General features: G+C 38.0%; 1 protein-coding gene across 5 annotated transcripts in view; it reads left to right on the forward strand.

Annotated features, from left to right (window-relative positions):
* Positions 1–21,756, forward strand: part of COL14A1 (collagen type XIV alpha 1 chain) — a 212,549-nt gene that overhangs the window by 52,208 nt on the left and 138,585 nt on the right. For 4 of the 5 annotated variants that reach the window (XM_027624793.2, XM_027624808.2, XM_027624799.2 and 1 more), the window contains exons 6-10: positions 4,662–4,817; positions 5,641–5,760; positions 10,974–11,138; positions 14,154–14,315; positions 21,088–21,239. In XM_027624793.2, coding sequence (XP_027480594.1) covers positions 4,662–4,817; positions 5,641–5,760; positions 10,974–11,138; positions 14,154–14,315; positions 21,088–21,239 — 755 coding nt within the window. The remainder of the gene's footprint in view (positions 1–4,661; positions 4,818–5,640; positions 5,761–10,973; positions 11,139–14,153; positions 14,316–21,087; positions 21,240–21,756) is intronic. The other variant, XM_027624828.2, reaches the window with a different exon arrangement.

Consider the following 21,756-nt stretch of genomic DNA (forward strand, 5'->3'; position numbering starts at 1 on the left):
GTTGTGAGGACTCAATCCATAGATGAGCGTAGAGGGCTTAACGTTGAAGGTCAAGATATCTAACTTTCAGATAGGGAGATGTTGGTTTCTCCCGGGCCTCCTTGTCCTGCTCATGCAGAGGGTGGAGCACCTACTGTGAGCTGTTCCTTCTGATGTCATCTGTGACCTCAGTGTTACACTTGTGATCTAACCTGTAGATTGGGTGCTTTCCTTTGATTGCCATCAGCTGTTTAGCTTTTTTTTTCTTTTTACACTCCCTGCATTTTCAGAATTGCATTTTAGATAAAGTCCATGTTAAGCCAAGAACTGAATTAAAACACAGTTCAAGAAATCATTTTCCCTGCACCTTTGCTTTAACGTTAAATGCAACACGGAGGGCCAAAAGGATTTGTTTTATTATAATAATTAAGTACAGAATACTGTTTCAACAATGAAAGGATATGTACCTATCCCATTTATTTATTTATTTAGTTTGTTCGTTTATATTTTACCAATAAACTGTTTATAATTTGATTTTAAGAATTCACAGTCCTATTTGACTATTAGGCTGACTTGATGACTAGGATTTCATGTTTTTTTGGGGGGGGAGTTCTTTTTATTTAATCTTTTTATTTAAAGTCAATTTAATTAACATATATTGTATTATTAGTTTCAGAGGTAGAATTTAGTGATTCATCAGTTGCATATCATACCCAGTGCTCCTTACATCAAGTGCCCTCCTTAATGCCCATCACTCAATTACCCCATTCCCCCAATCCACCTCCCCCCCAGCAACCCTCAGTTTGTTTCCTATGGTTAAGAGTCTCCAGTGGTTTGCCTCCCTCTCTATTTTCATCTTATTTTATTTTTCCTTCCCTTCCCCTGTGTTAATCTGTTTTGTTTCTTAAATTCCACATATGGATGAAATTGTATGATACTTGTCTTTCTCTGCTTGATTTGTTTTGCTCAGCATAATACCCTCTAGTTCCATCCACATCATTGCAAATGGCAAGATTTCACTTTTTTGATGGCTGAGTACTATTCCATGGTATACATATACCACATCTTCTTTATCCATTCATCTGTGGATGGACACCTGGGCTCTTCCCATAGTTTGGCTATTGTGGACATGTGCTTGTCCCTTTGAAATGCATTTTAAAATGACATTTGGCTACAGAGTTTTATGACATTTATCTGGGCTCCCAGGTGTGTCTGGTTTTCCACCATTTGATTCCTTAGCACATTTTAAGATGCTTAATATTTTTTTTTTCCCTGACTGGTCTCTCTCCTTTGGAATGCTGACATGGATAACATATTTTCCAGTGGAAGGAGATGGCATTTGTCATCAGTGCTGAATCTGGGCTCTTATTTTTAATAAGATTTGAATATATGCAAAAATTCTTATTTTTTGAAAAGATTTTATGTATTTATTTGAGAGAGAGACAGAGATAGCAACAAAGAACAGGAGCAGGGAGCCCAGTGGGGGACTCTGATCCCAGGACCCTGAGATCATGAACTGAGCCGAAGGCAGACACTGACTGAGCCACCCAGGTGCCCCGAATATATTCAAAATTTAATAAAATTTGAATATATATTTTAAAAGATTCACTAGAGCAGCTGGAGTCATGTTTGAGATGTGTGATTATTGAACTTGAACATGGCGACTTTAAAACTACCTCTTGCCCCAAGTGCTTGAACATTGGTCTGCCTCGGGCACAAACACACTTGGCAGGGTACGCCCGGCACGAACTATATACACAGTTTGTTCCACCTACACTAAATCTTACTGGAGTTGGACATGCTGCATTTGTGCCTGCTACAGTGGGAAATAGCCCTTAGCGTCGTGCTTAGATAGATCTTAGAGCTAATAATCAGGGTTTAGGGCATTTAAAAAAATACTGTTTCCACAGTTCCCAAGTGTGTGTGCACTAATCTTGAAGAAAAATCATACTTTGAAACACAAAATCAGGGGCGCCTGGGTGGCTCAGCTGTTAAGCGTCTGCCTTCGGCTCAGGTCATGATCCCAGGGTCCTGGGATCGAGCCCTGCATCGGGCTCCCTGCTCGGCGGGAAGCCTGCTTCTCCCTCTCCCACTCCCCCTGCTCGTGTTCCCTCTCTCGCTGTATCTCTCTCTGAGTCAAATAAATAAATAAAATATTAAAAAAAAATGCAAAACCAATGGTAATATTTTGACTTCCGAAATCCAACAACATCTTAAAAACTGCATCATTCTGCTGATATAACAGATACCGGTCTTTAGTTAGAAAACAGGCCATACAGCGGCCTTAATTTCAAATGAAGTATGTGGAATTGTACCTTGTCTTTAAGGTTTGGTGTTTAAATTGTATGATGTAAACACTGAAATTATTTTTCTAGTCAATATTTTCTGCATTCCAGGTAGGATTATTTTTGATAAGTCACTTAATCTGCTATTTTTTAATGGTATAATAATCATTCAAACTCCTCTCTCCCCCAGAAAAGGTAAGACTTTGCCTACAACCCACATATCACCAGAGGGTGCTACTGCCACCCCAATTCCTTGGTTCTTCTCACCCAAGACAATCACTGTCTTGGACTCTGTCTTCATCACCCAACACCCCCCGCCTCTCCTAAACATAGATCTACAGTGTCCATATATATTTTTAAGAAGGGAATATTTTTATATTAATTATTTTTACCTTTATAAAAAGATGTCATGCTAATAGCAATATTTTGGGATTCATATTTCCCCCCACCAAACATTGCTACCTACCAGATAGTAGTATGTAGCTAAGATTCATCCAGATTGCTGCATTTCAATGTAGCTCACTTATTTTTGCTCTCACATAAAATATCAGTTTTCCTAGTCCTCTTCAAAATAAGCAGGGAGAAATTGCTCCCTTTCTAAGACCCTATCTACAATGCACTCAAACAATTTATTAGAAAATGAAACAGTATCCTCCCAATAGTTTTGGAAAAGAAAGAAAAGGACTCTCCATTTGAAGTATGTTTCCCCATAAAAACTGAGAGAAATAGATTCTTAAAGCTTCAAAAGACTTCAGTTTTCCCTGATTATTTCCAAAAACCAAATTAATGTTTATCCCATGACTTCTTGCAATAATTCTGTTTTAGAATACTTCAGTGTAGTGGTTTTGTATCTGATTATTAAAGAAGGAAGATTTGGTGCCCAAAAATGTAATATATAAACTTTGGATTTATTGAGCTGTACTGTTTAGCTTCCATAATGAGTACCTGATTATTTCATTGGCAAGTACATTTTTTCCCTTTTGGTAAAAGGATCTAAGTATTCCATGCATATTTATGTCTGGGGGAAAAAAGATTTTTCTAGAATAAATGTGGCCTGGTAGGTTCAGGGGCATCTATTGAATTGCCCAGTCCAACTGTAGTAGGTTGATTATTTTTCCCCTTTGGGGAAAATATTCATAAACACTTCTGTGTTTTGGTTTTCATTACATAAACTGTATTGTATATCAAATATTGTTTTATTGTTATTTTAATGTTAGAAAACAGATGAGATAGGGACTAGCTGGGCAATTTCAAGAAGTTGACATGGACACAAAGAAACACTCGCACTCTATGATCACCAGTCCTAATATGAACTTTGAGCAAAGTTAAGTAGCCCATTTGGAAGCACAAACTAGAGTATGAAGCAATGCTACTAAGCGTACTAACAATACTGCAAAATTCTAAAGGTTCTAGTACACTAAGAATATTTTAGTGTCTTGGCTCTGGAGGACACCTAATCAAACACAAACCCAGCCTTCAGCAGACAGCGTCTTCCTTTGTTGCAAAGATCACTCCGGCTGAGACTTTCTGTATGGGTAAAGCTTAGGGTAGTTGTACTCTGGCTTCTGGGCATCTTTTCTAGCTCCTTATTCTAAAGCCTAATTGAGCCATTTAAAAAATCAATTACTAAATGATTTTTAGGGACAAAATCTTATTGTCACATGGATACAATATGTGCAAGAATTTAAATATGGGGAAACTCCTTTTCCAATTTTCTTCTTCCACAAACCCTTCCTACTTTAGGAAAGGTCTGTGTATTTTTCTTTTTTTTTTTTTAATTTTTATTTACATTCAATTAGCCAACCTATAGTACACCATTAGTTTCGGATGTAGAGTTCAGTAATTCATCAGTCGCATGTAACACCCAGCGCTCATCACATCACACTGTGTACATTTCTTAGATTAAATGCACAGCTGTGATTTTTCCTGGGATTCAGGAAACCCCTATTTCGTTTCTATCACTTCCGCCAACATAGGCTTATCAGAACAGGAGAGCCGCCTCTCTGCCTTCTGGCCATCGTCCCGTCTCTGCTGACTCCCTCACACTGGTGGCTAAGGCCTTTCCTGGAAAGAATCTACAGGCTAAAACCCAAAGCTGGATGATTTTTTGCAGACACTACTCTCTAAAATACACAGAAGGCTTGAGTTGCCAGAACGGTGTGAACCTGCCAGTGTTTTGCTAACTATTTCCAGAACACTCACTGCTGCTAGCTGTTACCACAATTTTTTCCTAGTAAGAATGCATTTAAGGGAAACGTTGTAAACACACGGTTGCTTTAGTAGGAACTTTCTTGTATTATTAGCACTAAGTTATTGGAAAGATATAAAATAGAATCACTTTTTTTAAAAAAAAGTTGCAACAGCGATATAGATCATTTTCTGGGTTGCGCTTTGCAGAAGTGAAGTTTTTCTGTGAAACTCCATCCATTGCTGATATTGTGATCCTGGTTGATGGTTCATGGAGTATTGGAAGATTCAACTTCAGACTGGTTCGGCTTTTCTTGGAGAACCTGGTGACAGCCTTCAACGTGGGCTCAGAGAAGACACGAATTGGTACATGTTCTGTTATTAGCAGAAGTCAGCTGTCAGTGTAAATATGCTGGGAAGCTTCATAAGAGATTTCAAAAACTTTAGAGAGCAGCTTTCAGAATTATAGGATCAGCTGTGGTGATATTCCTAGGAGCACAGGTTTGGATCAATAAATATCTATTCCTACTAATTTACACTGAATGATTCTGTCATTCAATTAATTATTGAACACACTTTAATTTTCTAAAAAGTCAAAATCTTCTGTGCCTTCAAATAATAACTTTTAAAGTTGCAACTGGTTTAGGAACTTTTCGGGTAGAAATTTTCTTTTTATTTAAATGAAACAGCTGAATCCAGTGGAATTTTGAACTAAGAAAATTGGAAATTGGAAATAGATTTAGAGTACAAAATAATCTTTGCCAAGTTAATCCAAGATCAAAAAAAGTTATAAATCTTTGAGCAATATATCCCACTTTATCATATAGAGTCTCATAGTTTCACTTTTATATAGCCATTAAGGAAAATCATTCCTTTGAGGATAAAATTGAACCAGTAAATCTAGACCTTTTATCTACAAATATAATCAGATTTGTTTTTTAAATGCCAAGTACCTAATTAGGTGCTACTTCTAAATGGCTAGAAAATATGTACTTTCCTCCTGCTCCAAGATATGTCCAAAGTAATTCCTTAAATTGATGCCAAGAATTCTTTTTGAAAATACACAGTGAAGCAGAGAAAGAATTGTTATAAAGATCAGGCCCTTTATTACTCTGGTTTCACGAACAGTCCACTAGATCTTTGAGTAACCCATCATTTCTGGGTGGGCCGTCTCATCTTTTTTTACCAGGTCTTGCACAGTATAGCGGCGACCCCCGAATAGAATGGCACTTGAATGCCTTCACCACAAAAGATGAGGTCATCGAAGCGGTCCGAAATCTACCCTATAAGGGAGGAAATACACTAACAGGTATGTTTCATTCAGTTTGTGTTTTTAGCAACTATCAGGCCAAAGATTCGTTTCATTTCTTCATTCTGCCACTTTGTAAGACTTGGCATAGTATTTTTAAACCAAACTAAAATCTGAAATTCTTAGATGGCTTTTTTCTCAAACTCAGCCTTAAGAATTAAAACCCAGACACGCCATTCCTTTGGCTACCTGAATGTAATGTCCCCAGAAGGGCGTGGTTGGGCCAGAAGGAGATGGAACAAGGCCGAGGCTGACAGTCTTAGAGGGCTGGCCGTCTTAGCTTTTGCCGGTTCATTTTCCTTCCTCTTTTCACCTGGATTCTCCTCTAGCCACCCCATCATTTATTTTTTTAATTAATTAATAATTTTTTAAAAGATTCTATTTATTTATTTTAGAGAGAGAGCGAGCTCAAGTGGGGGGAGGGGCAGAGAGAGAGGAAGAGAGAGAGATGCCAAGCAGACTCTGCACTGAGCATGGAGCCTGATATGGGGCTTGATTCTGGGACCCTGAGATCACGACCTGAGCCAAAATTAAGAGTTGGACACTCATCGATGGAGCCATTCAGGCACCGCAAGCCACCCCATCTTTAAATGGAAACAAATTTCTACCTTTTTTATTTTCAAGGAAGGTATTTTCTTTGCCCTTTTTCTGCAATCAGTAGTTATCATAAAAATATTTATGGGTCTTTGGCTCACCAGTATTTTTGGTAAACAAGGAATGTAAGAATATTTAGATTATAATTATTCCAGCCACAAAGGGTTATCACAGGTTTTAACCTTAGTACCTGCTCTTTTCTTCTGTAAGTGCACAATACAGATGCTCATTTTAAATAGTAGCGATGCTATCATTGACTTTTAAGTAAACCATTGAAATCTTGGTAATTGCTTTGCCACTTTGAGGCATAATCTTTTTGTTAATACAACAAAAAACTTCATTAAACTCAAATCTTATAACAATATTGCAGCATTTCTTATTTTTTTTCTAAAGGATTAAAAGTGTTACACTCAAAAGGCAAGAATTCAGTGATCATTTTGGATCTGCTTCCACTATCCCTAAAAAAAGAGACAGAGAATTTTTGGTTCTTTAGGCCATCATAAACAAATTTTTGATAATATTTGGGACTGTTGCTTCTGTGTGGGTATTCCTGCTTCATCCTAAATTATAAAGGTTTACATTTTCTTGTACACAGATCTGTCAACATCGATTGGCCATGAATTTAATGTTCTTTGTAAATGCTAGTTTCTGAAATGAGAGACTATTCAGTTATTCATATTACCTCTATTCTGATAGATTTTAGGTTTTCATCAGATCTGTCAAGAAAAAAAGGTCATTGTAAAAATGAAGATGAAAATTCATATCTAATAAAAAAAACTTTTTTAAAATTTTATTTTATTATGTTATGTTAGTCACCATACAATACATCACTAGTTTTTGATGTAGTGATCCAAGATTCATTGTTTTTGTATAACACCCAGTGCTCCATGCAGCACGTGCCCTCCTTAATACCCATCACCGGGCTAACCCATCCCCCCACCTACCCCTCCCCTCTAGAACCCTCAGTTTGTTTCTCATGGTCTCTCATGGTTCGTCTCTCCCTCCGATTCCCCCCCCTTCATTTTTCCCTTCCTTCTGCTAATGTCCTCCATGCTCTTCCTTATGTTCCACAAATAAGGGAAACCATATGATAATGGACTTTCTCTGCTTGACTTATTTCACTTAGCATAATCTCCTCCAGTCCCATCCATGTTGATGTACAAGTTGGGTATTCGTCCTTTCTGATGGCTGAGTAATATTCCATTGTATATATGGACCACATCTTCTTTATCCATTCGTCTGTTGAAGGGCATCTCGGCTCTTTCCACAGTGTGGCTATTGCGGACATTGCTGCTATGAACATTGGGGTGCATATGGCCCTTCTTTTCACTACATCTGTGTCTTTGGGGTAAATACCCAGGAGTGCAATTGCTGGGTCATAGGGTAGCTCTATTTTTAATTTTCTGAGGCACCTCCACACTGTTTTCTAAAATGACTGTACAAACTTGCATTCCCACCAACAGTGTAAGAGGGTTCCTCTTTCTCCACAACCTCTCCAACATTTGTTGTTTCTTGCCTTGTCAATTTTTGCCATTCTAACTGGTGTAAGGTGGTATCTCAATGTGGTTTTGATTTGAATTTCCCTGATGGCTAATGATGATGAACATTTTTTCATGTGTCTGTTAGCCATTTGTATGTCTTCTTTGGAGAAGTGTCTGTTCATGTCTTCTGCCCATTTTTTGACTTGATAATTTGTTTTTTGGGTGATGAGTTTGAGAAGTTCTTTATAGATCTTGGATACCAGCCCTTTATCTGTAGTATCATTTGCAAATATCTTCTCCTATTCTGTGGGTTGCCTCTTTGTTTTGTTGACTGTTTCCTTTGCTGTGCCCAAACTTTTTATCTTGATGAAGTCCCAAAAGTTCATTTTTGCTTTTGTTTCACTAGCTTTTGAAGATGTATTTTGAAAGAAGTTGCTGTGGCCGATGTCAAAGAGGTTACTGCCTATGTTCTTCTCTAGGATTTTGGGGGGCTTTTTGTTTTGTTTTGTTTTGTTTGTTTTTTGTTTTTTTTTTCCCAGAATTCTCTAGGATTTTGATGGATTCCTGTCTCACATTGAGGTCTTTCATCCATTTTGAGTTTATCTTTGTGAATGGTGTTAGAGAATGGTCGAGTTTCATTCTTCTGCATGTGGCTGTCGAATTTTCCCAGAACCATTTATTGAAGAGACTTTTTTCCATTGCATATTTTTTCCTGCTTTGTCGAAGACTATTTGACCATAGAGTTGAGGGTCCATATCTGGGCTCTCTATTCTGTTCCATTGGTCTATCTGTCTGTTTTTGTGCCAGGACCATGCTGTCTTGGTGATCACTGCTTTGTAATATAGCTTGAAATCGGCAATATGATGCCCCCAGCTTTGTTTTTCTTTTTCAACATTTCCTTGGCGATTCGGGGTCTTTTCTGATTCCATACAAATTTTAGGATTGTTTGTTCCAGCACTTTGAAAAATGTCGTTGGAATTTTGATCGGGGTGGCGTTGAAGGTATAGATTGCTCTGGATAGCACAGACATTTTAACAATGTTTATTCTTTGGATCCATGAGCATGGAATGTTTTCCCATCTTTTTGTGCCTTCTTCAGTTTCTTTCATGAGAGTTCTGTAGTTCCTAGAGTATAGATCCTTTACCTCTTTGGTTAAGTTTATTCCGAGGTAGCTTATGGTTTTTGGTGCTATTGTAAATGGAATCGTTTCTCTAATTTCTCTTTCTACAGTTGCACTGTTAGTGTATAAGAAAGCAACTGATTTCTGTGCATTGATTTTGTATCCTGCCACATTACTGAATTGCTGTATGAGTTCTAGTAATTTGGGGGTGGAGCCTTTTGGGTTTTCCACATAAAGTATCATGTCATCTGTGAAAGAGAGAGTTTGACTTCTTCTTTGCCAATTTGAATACCTTTTATTTCTTTTTGTTGTCTGATTGCTGTTGCTAGGACTTCTAGTACTATGTTGAACAATAGTGGTGAGAGTGGGCATCCTTGGCATGTTCCTGACCTTAAGGGAAAGGCTCTCAGCTTTTCCCCATTGAGGATGATATTCACTGTGGGTTTTTCATAGATGGACTTTATGAACTTGAGGAATGTTCCCTCTATCCCTATACTCTGAAGAGTTTTAATCAGGAAAAGATGCTGTATTTTGTGAAATGCTTTTTCTGCATCAATTGAGAGGACCATATGGTTCTTCTCTCTCCTCTTATTAACGTGTTCTATCACATTGATTGATTTGCAGATGTCGAACCACCCTTGCACCCCGGGGATAAATCCCACTTGGTCATAGTGGATGATCCTTTTAATGTATTGTTGGATCCTATTAGCTAGGATTTTGGAATCCATATTCATCAGGGATATTGGTCTGAAATTCTCCTTTTTGATGGGGCCTTTGCCTGGTTTGGGGATTAAGGTAATGTTGGCCTCATAGGATGAGTTTGGAAGTTTTCCTTCTGTTTCTATTTTTTGAAACAGCTTCAGGAGAATAGGTATTATTTCTTCTTTAAATGTTTGGTAGAATTCCCCAGGGAATCCATCAGGCCCTGGATTCCTGTTTTTTAGGAGGATTTTGATCACTGCTTCAATCTCGTTACTGGTAATTGGCCTATTCAGGTTGTCAATTTCTTCCTGTTTCAGTCTTGGGAGTTTATAGGTTTCCAGGAAGGCATCCATTTCATCCAGGTTGCTCAGCTTATTGGCATATAGTTGTTGATAATAATTTCTAATAATTGTTTCTATTTCCTTGGTGTTAGTCGTGATCTCTCCCCTTTCATTCATAATTTTATTAATTTGGGTCCTTTCTCTTTTCTTTTGGTTAAGTCTGACCAGTAGTTTATCTATCTAATTAATTCTTTCAAAGAACCAGCTTCTAGAGTTGTTGATCTGATCTGCTGTGTTTCTGGTTTCTTTTTTTTTTTTATTGTTATGTTAATCGCCATACATTACATCATTAGTTTTTGATGTAGTGTTCCATGATTCATTGTTTGTGCATAACACCCAGTGCTCCATGCAGAACGTGCCCTCCCCAATACCCATCACCAGGCTAACCCATCCTCCCACGCCCCTCCCCTCTAGAGCCCTCAGTTTGTTTTTCAGAGTCCATCGTCTCTCATGGTTCATCTCCCCCTCCGATTTCCCCCCCTTCATTCTTCCCGTCCTGCTATCTTCTTCTTCTTCTTCCTTTTTTTTCTTAACATATATTGCATTATTTGTTTTAGAGGTACAGATCTGTGATTCAACAGTCTTGCACAATTCACAGCACTCACCATAGCACATACCCTCCCCAATGTCTATCACCCAGCCACCCCATCCCTCTCACCGCCCCCACTCCAGCAACCCTCAGTTTGTTTCCTGAGATTAAGAATTCTTCATATCCGTGAGGTCATATGATACATGCCTTTCTCTGATTGACTTATTTCGCTCAGCATAACACCCTCCAGTTCCATCCACGTCGTTGCAAATGGCAAGATCTCATTCCTTTTGATGGCCTCATTGATCTCTGCTCTAATCTTAATTAATTAAAAAAAAACTTTTAGGTCAATAAGTTACTCATATTGTGGTTTAATTTTGCAGAATTGGAAGACTTTTTATTAGAGGTGATTGGTTTGTGTTTATTTTTTTCTTGTTTTCTCCCAGGTCTTGCTTTGAACTACATTTTTGAAAATAGCTTTAAACCAGAAGCAGGAGCAAGGACCGGAGTGTCCAAAATTGGCATTTTAATCACAGATGGAAAGTCCCAAGATGATATTATTCCACCATCTAGAAACCTCCGTGAATCTGGTGTAGAACTCTTCGCCATAGGTATGTGTTGTCATGGTCCTATTTCAATAATGGGCACAGACACACAACCACTTGAAACAATGTGTAATGCAAAGGGCACTTCATTGAAAGCCAGGAGACCTGGACTGTTTCTAGTCCTGACTCTAGTCATAGCCAGTCTTGTGACCTGAGCCCAACTTCATTACATTTAAGATGGAAGTGGTGGTAACTTTCATGTACTCTATAGTGTGAGGATCTGTGGATGAGATGCCGTCCATAAAATGTGAAAAGCATAAAGTAGCATGCAAAGATTAGGTACATGTTTGTTAGCTTTTAATTAGTGAAGACTTTATCTCTCTCTCTCTCTCTTTTTTTGTAAAGATGTATTTATTTATTTGAGAGAGAGAGGAGAGAGGGGGAAGGGGCAGGGGAAGAGGGAGAGAGAATCTCAAATAGACTCCCCGCTGAGCACAGAGCCCGACTCGGGGCTTGATCTCATAACCCTGAGATCATGACCCTGAGATCATGACCTGAGTTGAAACCAAGAGTCTGATGCATAACCACTGAGCCACCCAGGCGCTCCGGGACTTTCTCTTTAGTATCACTTTATAGCAATCTCTTCTCCGGTAGTATAGGGAGAAACCAGTTTATCATTTTCAAGGAATTCAGGTCCTGCAACTATTTAGAAAGCATAAAGTTCTAGATAGGCAGTATTATTTCTTTGAGAGGAACTCTTTATAATGTATTGTTCTTGTGGAAAAGGATACATGTGGCACATATTCAGAATAACTGGAGAACATTTAGGTGATGCAACTTTGCTCTCGATTAAAATATTTACAGTTTCTTTGGCAGCAGGAATGTCTTTTACTTAGTAGAGACCAACCAAAACAAAACAAAATCCCCAAACAGGAAACAATTCACCCGAACCCTTCCTAGATTTTCTACTGAAAATGTGGTTTATAGAGTGTTCCATTCAAGAAGTTTGTGCTCACATGCTCTCTGCCAGGCATTGTGGTGGGTGCTAGGACACGGAGATAAGGAAGGCAAAATCCTTGCAGAACAAATTCTTCCCAAGTCCTGATGACCTTTTCTTCTCTTTTCCAAACTGTTTGCAACAAACTATTTAGTTTGGAAAGGTAAGAGAGAGATGGTAGAGATTTGGGGCTATCTTCCCTAGAATATACTTTTTGTTGTTTTTATTGTAGTTAGAGGTTTGTTTTTTTTTTTTTCCTAGACTATTCTTATATATGAATACAAACTTGCTGGTTTTACTTAAAAGCCATCAAAAGCATTATTTTTTTTAAAGATTTTATTTATTTATTCATGAGAGACAGAGAGAGAGAGAGAGAGAGAGAGAGAGAGAATGGCAGAGGGAGAAGCAGGCTCCCAAGGAGCAGGGAGCCCGATGCGGGACTCGATCCCAGGACCCTGGGATCATGACCTGAGCCGAAGGCAGACGCTTAACCATCTGAGCCACCCAGGCGCCCCATCAAAAGCATTATTGACATTAAGTCCATTGTCCTTCATGTACTCGGTGCTTTTTGTTCCTGTGGACACAGATCCATCTGTACATTTTAGAAGCTTTTGTGTAAGTCCTTCAGGCAAGAAACGTCAGAGAAATGTATCTAATTTTTATTTTTTATTTTACTATCCTGTTGTCCAACAGAGGAAGTCTTTTTAGACAATAAACTAATGGGGTTAATTTATGTGTTTAATTTCCATTCTGTGGTCTTGTTGATAATGAATGGATAAGTTTTTAAACAAAACTTTAAGTGAACTCACAGATGTAATTTGGACTTTTTCTCTGGAAATTACCTGGAAATCATTAGAATTTATTATCTTATAACCCCCTAGAGCACATCGTTCAGACAACTAACACTGTGTCACTCAGTATGTCGAAGGTGGAAGATAAATCAAATGGCACAGCCAGGCATCTGAGAAGTCATTCATGTTGCCCTAGGTAATCTCTCTTCCCTGCTTCCACAGCACCTTTAAAAAAAAAAAAAACACAAAAAAACCTTTAGGTGATTGTAATGACGGATTTATAAAGAAAGGCTCCTTGTTTGCTGAAGCCTGGGGAAGAGAAATCTACCTCCACACCCATAAAACCCAAACCTGTGCCTTCCTTTTCTATTTATATTTTCACTTACTCATTTTAATTTACGATCTTCTGAGAGGTGGCATGATACAGCGGTTAAGAGCATATGACTTTAGATCTCGACTACTTGGTGGGAATCCCAGCTGTACACTTACTGGTGTGTTTCCTTGAGCAAGTTAATTAACCTTTCTGTGCAACACCTTACAATGAGAGCAACAATAGTACCAAATTCCGAGGGTTGATTGTGGGGATGAAATGTGTTCATATACATAAAGCACCGCAGTTCCTGGGGCAGAGCATGTGCACTCTAAGTGTTAGCATCCACTGCTAAGATAGACTGGGAAAGTTGCATGGGAGCTGAGGATTTTCTGTCTCCCTCTGTTCCCTGCTGCATTCCAAACACCCAGCATTGTGCTTGACTTGTAGCAATGGAATTCCACAAAGTTTGCGGGAGAAGCAGAGCTTCCCTATTTGCATTAGCAAAATTGCAGTGGTTACTAGTCAGCCAGTTGTACTTGAATATGTTAAAAATTTTTTTCCCAAGCTGTCTCTTAATGCCATATAATAATACTATAAATTGTAATAACAATACTTTTATATATATAATTTTTATTCTAACAGTGGCTCTTAATTTAAGTAAACTTATTTTCTAGAAATTGAAACCTAAGGTATTGATAGTTTAGAATGCTGGTTTAATTACTATTGCTTCTGCACTGTTCATGCAAGACAGACGTTATTATCGTCCTGTTAAGATACGCCGAACAAAATTAGGATGTAATCATTTAAAAATTATGCCGAAGGTGATTTTTACAAAACAGTCTAACGTGAAATGCACCTTTTTAAAGTAGCAGATGTTTGATTGCCGGGGGGGTTACGATGGGCTCAGGACAGGCTCACGGAGGTTGGTTTTTCAAATGGGGCACGAATGTCATGACCCTCCCTGTTGTCCTCAATGCAAGGGGTGAAAAACGCAGACGAGAACGAACTGCAGGAGATCGCCTCTGAACCAGACAGCACTCATGTCTACAATGTTGCCGAATTTGACCTGATGCACACAGTTGTGGAGAGCCTGACGAGGACTGTGTGCTCCCGGGTGGAGGAACAGGACAGAGAGATCAAAGGTAAGGCGAGCAACAGAAGGTAGTCATTCTGTGCAGGTGGGTATTACTCTGCCCAAAAGTCTATTGTGGATTATGAAAATTCTTATCATTTTTCATGTTGACTTTCTAAATAGAGCCCTTTATTCCCCTAAGACATGAGTCATGAGAGTAGAAAGGGAATGTAGTGACAGCCCACTGAGGGAGGAATAGTTTAACCACTAGATCATTTTCTCCATGGTGTTGCATTTAGACCATCATGAGTGTTTGTTTTTAACTAAACTTTGGAATTTGAGGTAATTGTACATTCATATAAAGTTGTAAGAAATAAGATCGAGAGAGATCGTGTATCTATTACCAAGTTCCCCTTAATGGTGAGATATTCCAGAACTCTAGTACAATATCCCAGGCAGGATATTGGAATTGAGAGCCAAAGTACAGAACACTTCCATCACCACAGAGATCATTCCCGTTGTCCTCTTATGGCCCCATTCCCTTATTCCTCCCACAACCTCTCCCTCACCCCGGACAACCCCTGATTGGTGTTCCAACCCTAAATGTTTTCATTTTGAAAATATTATGTAAATGGAATTATGTGGTATGTCCTCTTTGGGGACTGACTTTTTATTCAGGATGATTTCCTGACCTTTCATCCTACTTGTTGCGTTTATCAGTAGCTCTTTCCTTTCTACTGTTCTGTCGTATTCCATGATATGGACGAACCACAGTCTGCTTAACTGTGGACACCCTGAAAGGCAGTCAGAGAAAGACAATTATCATATGATTTCACTCATATTGGAATTTCAGAAACAAACAGAGGAACATAGGGGAAGGGAGACAATTATCATGATTTCACTCATATTGGAATTTCAGAAACAAAACAGAGGAACATAGGGGAAGGAAGGGAAAAATAAAAATAAGATGAAACCAGAGAGGGAGACAAAGCATGAGAGACTCTTAACCATGGGAAACAAACTGGGGGTCCCTGGAGGGGTGAGGGTGGGGGGAAGCGGTAACTGGGTGATGGGCATGAAGGAGGGCACATGATAGAATGAACACTGGGTGTTACACGCAACTGATGAATCCCTGAATTCTTCCTCTGAAACTAATAATACAGTGTATGTGAATTAATTGAATTAAAATAAAATAAAATTATAAAAAAAGAAAGGAAGACATCTGAGTTGTTTTCATTTTGGGCCGTTACAAGTAAATCTGCTATGAATGTTCACATATAGGTTCTTTTTTTTTTTTTTTAAATGGGTTTCCTGATCACTTGGGATTTTTTTTTTTAAGATTTTATTTATTTATTTGAGAGAGAGAGCACATCAGAGGGGATAGGGTCAGAGGGAGAAGCAGACTCCCTGCCGAGCAGGGAGCCCGATGCCGGACTCGATCCTGGGACTCCAGGATCATGACCTGAGCCGAAGGCAGTCGCTTAACCAACTGAGCCACCCAGGCGCCCAACATATAGGTTCTTGTGTAAGTTTTCATTTCACTGGGATAGTGCCTGGAGTGCACAATTGCTGTATCATATTGTAGCAGCATGTTTAATTTAGCTTAGTGTTAGTTAGGAAACTGCCACACTGTTTTCCAGGGAGGCTGCAGCATTCGACATTCCCACCAGCAATATATGAGTGATTCTGTTTCTGTGCATGGTCACCAATATTTGTTGTTGTTACTATATTTTATTTTAGGGATTCTGATATGTGTGTAATGGTATCTCATTGTGGCTTTAATGTAATGGCTAATGGGGGCGCCTGGGTGGCTCAGTTGGTTAAGCGACTGCCTTTGGCTCAGGTCATGATCCTGGAGTCCTGGGATCGAGTCCCGCATCGGGCTCCCTGCTCAGCGGGGAGGCTGCTTCTCCCTCTGACCCTCCCCCCTCTCATGTGCTCTCTCTTTCTCTCTCTCTCTCTCTCATTCTCTCTCCTTCAAATAAATAAATAAATAAATCTTTAAAAAAATGTGATGGCTAATGAAATTGGATCTTTTTTGCATGCTTATTTTACATCTGTATTTGCTCTTAGGCTGTTCATATCTTTTGCCAATTTTCTAATTAGATGAATGTGTGTGTGTGTGTGTGTTTAGTTTTTAACTGTTAAGTTTTGACAATTCTTCATTTATATTCTAGATACTAATCCTTTGTTAGATATGTGGTTTGTTACTATTTTCCCCCAACCTGTATCTTGTTTTTTCATCCTTTTAACAAGGTCTTTTGCAGAACAAAAGTTTTAAATTTTGATTAGGTCCAATTTATCAATTTTGTATTTTATGGTTATAGCTTTTGGTATCTAGTCTTAAGTAACTACTCTTTGGCCATAAATGCTAAAAATTTTCTTTTGTATTTTTATTCTAAAAGTTTTATGTTTTACATTTAAGTCCATGATCCAGGTTAAATTTTTGTAGATTGGAAGTTTAGATCAAGGCTTTTGGGTTTTTCGCCTATCAACGTATAATTCTCAAGCACTACTTCCTGAAAATGCTCTATTTCTGCCATTGAATTGCTTGGCACCTTTGTCAAGGATCAGTTGGGCAAATTTGTGTGAGTTTATTTCTGAATTCTCTGTTCTGTTCTGTTGGGTCTATGAGTCTAACCCTCTTCCAGTATCCTACAAGCTTGATTTCCTGTAGCTATATAAGTCTTGAGATTGGATGGACCGAGTTCTCCCACTTGATTATTCTGTTTGAAAATTGCTTTCTCTATTTTTCTTTCTTTACCTTTCCATATAAATATTAGAGAAAGCTTTATTCTACAAAAAATCTTGTTGGGATTTTGTTAGGAATTGCATTAAATCAATTCTCAATTATCAAATATTAACATGGGGAGAACTGACATCCTTACTGTGTGGATTTTTTCCAGTCCTTGAACATGGTAAATTCCTCCATTGGTTTAGATATCCTTTGATTTCTTCATCAGCATTTTGTAGTTTTCAGGATACAAGTTCTATACAGGTTTTGTTCTGTTTACATCTCTGTATTTAATTTTATTTTGGGGAATTTTAGTTATATTTTATTTTTTATTTTGGTGTCCACATGTTCATTGTGAGTATATATGGATACAATTATATTTTTGTATGTTTATTTTGTGTCCTATGACCTTCTTATTTGAATTTGCTAATTCTAGGATTTTTTTTCCTCTAGATTTTCAGGGATTTTTCTGTGGAGGTGATAAATCATATCCTTTGCAAAAAGGGATAGTTTTATTTCTTTGCTTTTGATCTCTGTGCTGTTTATTTTCTTGCCTTGTTTCACTGGCTAAAATTTCCTGTCCTGTGTTGAATAAGAGTGTTGAGAGTGAACATCCTTGCCTTATTCCCCATCTTAGGATGAGACTTTCTGCTTTTCATGGAAATGGTTCATTCCATAGAATTTGTAGAATATATGTGTGGAAAGTTATTCATAGTATTATTCCCTTATTATTCATTTGATGTCTGTAGGGTCTGCAGTGATAGTCTCTGTTTTTTTTCCCCGATATTGGTAATTATTATCTTCTCTCTCTCTCTCTTTTTTTTCTTTCTCAGCCTTGCTAGAGGTTTGTTCTTAAAACAAAACAAAACAAAACAAACAAACAAACAAAAAACCTTTTCAAAGAACTGGCTCTTGGTTTCATTGATTTTCTTTATTTTTCCTCTTTTTAATTTCATTGATTTCTGCTCTTCTTTTTCTTTTTTTTTCTTTGTGAGGTAGCAGTTTTTTTTATTTTTTATTTTTTTAATTTAATTAATTTTTTTAATTGAAGTATCATTGGTGTACAATAAAAATGAGGTGGTGTCCAGAGTGATCCGATAGTTTTATTTTTTATTTTTTTTATTTTTTAAGTTTTAATTTTATTATGTTATGTTAGTCACCATACAATTCATCATTAGTTTTTGATGTGGTGATCCACAATCCATTGTTTTCGTATAACACCCAGTGTTCCATGCAGTACATGCCCTCCTTAATACCCATCACCGGGCTAACCCATCCCCCCCACTCTCCTCCCCTCCAAAACCCTCAGTTTGTTTCTCAGATGAACTCATGGTTCATCTCCCCCTCCAATTCCCACCACTCCCCATTTTTCCCTTCCTTCTCCTAGTGTCCTCCATGCTGTTCCTTATGTTCCACAAATAAGGGAAACCATATGATAATTGACTTTCTCTGCTTGACTTATTTCACTTAGCATAATCTCCTCCAGTCCCATCCATGTTGATGTACAAGTTGGGTATTCATCCTTTCTGATGGCTGAATAATATTCCATTGTATATATGGACCACATCTTCTCTATCCATTCATCTGTTGAAGGGCATCTCAGTTAATTCATATCTTTCAATAATCACTCTCAATGTGAATGGCCTAAATGCTCCCATAAAACGGCACAGGGTTGCAGATTGGATAAAAAGCAGGACCCATCCATATGCTGCCTACAAGAGACTCATTTTGAACCTAAAGATACATCCAGACTGAAAGTGAAGGGATGGAGGTCCATCTTCCATGCTGGTGGACCTCAAAAGAAAGCTGGGATAGCAATTCTTATAGCAGACAGATTAGATTTTAAACTAAAGTCTGTAATTAGAGACACAGAAGGACACTATATCATTCTTAAAGGGTCTATCCAACAAGAAGATCTAACAATTGCTCTTATTTTTCTTATTTTCTTTCTTTTACTGGTTTTGAGTTTATCTTGCTCATACTTTTCCAGATTGTTGAGATGAGAACTTGGATTACTGATTTGCAATGTTTCCTCTTTCTCTAATTATTGAAATGCTATAATTTTCCTTCTCAGTACTGCTTTAGCTGTGCCTTACAAATTTTGATATGTTGTATTTTCATTTTTATTCATTTCAAAGTAGTTTTTGATCTTCTTTGACCTGTTCTCTTTGACTCATTGATTATTTAGAAGTGGTTGTTTATCATTTCAAAGTATTTGGGTGTTTTTCTGTTACCTTTCTGCAAGTGGTTTCTAGTTTGATTTCACTGTCACTAGAGAACACACTCTGTGTGATTTTTATTGTTTTAAATTTTCTGAGGTTTGTTTTCTGGCCTAGGATATGGTCTGTCTTGCTACATACATGCCCTGTGGGTGCTTGAAAAGGATGTGTATTCTGCTATTGACATGTGCAATATTCTGTAAGTTTGACTGGATCCCGTTGGTTGATGGTCTTGTTGAGTTCTGTATCCTTGCTAATTTTTCTGTCCAGTCATCTTATCAATAGATTCTGGATTCTTTAGTTCCATGTCTGGGACATATGAGATGAAAGGAAAACTCAGGGGATTCACCACTATATCATTCTTCAGGTCCTGCAATTCCTCCCCCGTATAACTTCTTCTCTTTCAGTGTCTTCTTATGCTTGTCTTAATACATAGTTTCCAGAATTTTTAGTTGTACTTGGCAGCAGTAATTGGGGAAAGTACATCAATTCTATCTTCCTGGAAGCATAACCATCATGTATTTTTTTAACCTTCGTCCCTCATGATATCATTGGTCTGCAGTTTATATCTGGTTTACAGGGATGTGATCTGAGGAGAGGGTAATATCCAGATCTTCCTTTGAGAATTTGGTTTTATTTCCTGCCTTCATTGTATCCAGGGTGTGGATTGATTCTAATTGGCTACATCTCTTCCATCATTCCTTTTTCTCTGGACCAGATCTCTTGGGACTAGGTTTGACAGCCAAGCAGTAGTTTCTTGAATATGTTTCTCTGAGCTTTTAATGTGACTACTTTAGAGACTAATTTTTTTCCCACAAAAAAACTCTACCTGTGGTTGTTGATAGAGCATATAATATAGTCCCTGGCCATAAGTTAAGCGTTCAGTAACTATGTTTTTTTTTTTTCTCATTAATATGGTTGGTTATTAAGTTTGCTTTGGATAAGTCTTTAAAGGATAAGAAATCCTGAAGTTCAAGGTCTTTGAACTTTACATGTCCCAACTCTTTTATAGAGTCATTTATACCTACACAAAGTGCTTACATAGTGTCTAGCTTATAGGGAGCATTCAGTATATGTTAGTTGTCTTTTCTCCTCTTTTTACTTTTAGATAGTGGCCATTTGTTGAATTGAAGTCTTCTGTAAAGAGACTATACCCCCTGATGCTTAAAAACACAGGCTCTTATATCAAAAACTCAAGTATCAATCTCAGCTCTGATACTAAGTGTGAGACTTGGTCAAGTTATTTAACTTCATTGTGCCTTGGTTTTCTCACCTACAAAATGGGAACAATAGTAGTAACTACTGAGAATTAAGATAATACTTCTTTTTTTTTTTTAAAGATTTTATTTATTTATTTGAGAGAGAGAGAATGAGAGATAGAGAGCACGAGAGGGAAGAGGGTCAGAGGGAGAAGCAGATTCCCCGCCGAGCAGGGAGCCCGATGTGGGACTCGATCCTGGGACTCCAGGATCATGACCTGAGCTGAAGGCAGTCGCTTAACCAACTGAGCCACCCAGGCTCCCTTAAGATAATACTTCTAAAGAGCTCAGGAGAGTACCTTTAGATACACATGTGCTCAATCAGTGTTGTGTTTCTGTTTTTGTTTTTTTAATTATTCTATAGCAATGTCTTTAAGAAAGTTTTTTGGAGTCAAGGACTCTCTTATTAAAAGTTTGTATCCTCAGAACCTAACATAGTGGTTGGTATGTAATAGGCACTTAAATGTTTCAGTGAACAAATGTAGGAATGAATAATTGAATCAATTTGTCTAGAGATGAAATCTTAGAGATAGCACAAAGCCAATAGTCATTTCTGACTAATGGAGTTTCCTAGGCTTATGAGAAGTAATTTTGGGAAAGAGGTTCACTTAATGTATTTCTATACTTTAGCCTCAGCTCTTGCCACCATTGGGCCGCCTACAGAGCTGATTACTTCTGAAGTCACTGCCAGAAGCTTTATGGTTAACTGGACTCATGCCCCAGGAAAAGTGGAAAAATACAGAGTCGTGTATTATCCTGCCAGGGGTGGAAAACCAGAGGAGGTAATAAGGAGATGATATTTTCAAACCATTATTTTCATTCTTTCAAGTCTTTCACGGTAGTGAGGACAAGACAGAAATGCATGGATAAGGAGTCTGTCACAAACATTTAAAATTCGTTGGACTGAAATATATTTCCAAGTGTCTACTTTGTTCTCCCATCTCTCAGGTTATGGCATTCATACTTTCTCCTCCCATCTCTATGCAATAACCCTCAGAATGAGTCATGTGTTCATTTCTAACACAACTTATTTTGACTTTTTTCCTTTTTAAAATTATTAAGTTCTAAAGCAGAAGGAATCAGTAGTTCATTATATGGCCAGAACCCCTTTTTGCTATTCATGTAGTCTTTCTACTTTGGGAGTGGTCTGAATTGTCTACCTTACTGAAGATTGTGTGTTCCAAATTATGTGGTCATATAGTCCTCCAAGGTTTGGGATTTCCAGGACATTGGTGGAGATTAGTGCAACTGAGAAGCCATAATAAAGCATCTGTGGCTGGCCTTTTTCATGGTTTGGCC

This window comes from Zalophus californianus, chromosome 4 (genome assembly GCF_009762305.2).
Source record: "Zalophus californianus isolate mZalCal1 chromosome 4, mZalCal1.pri.v2, whole genome shotgun sequence".
Classification (NCBI taxonomy): Eukaryota; Metazoa; Chordata; class Mammalia; order Carnivora; family Otariidae; genus Zalophus; species Zalophus californianus.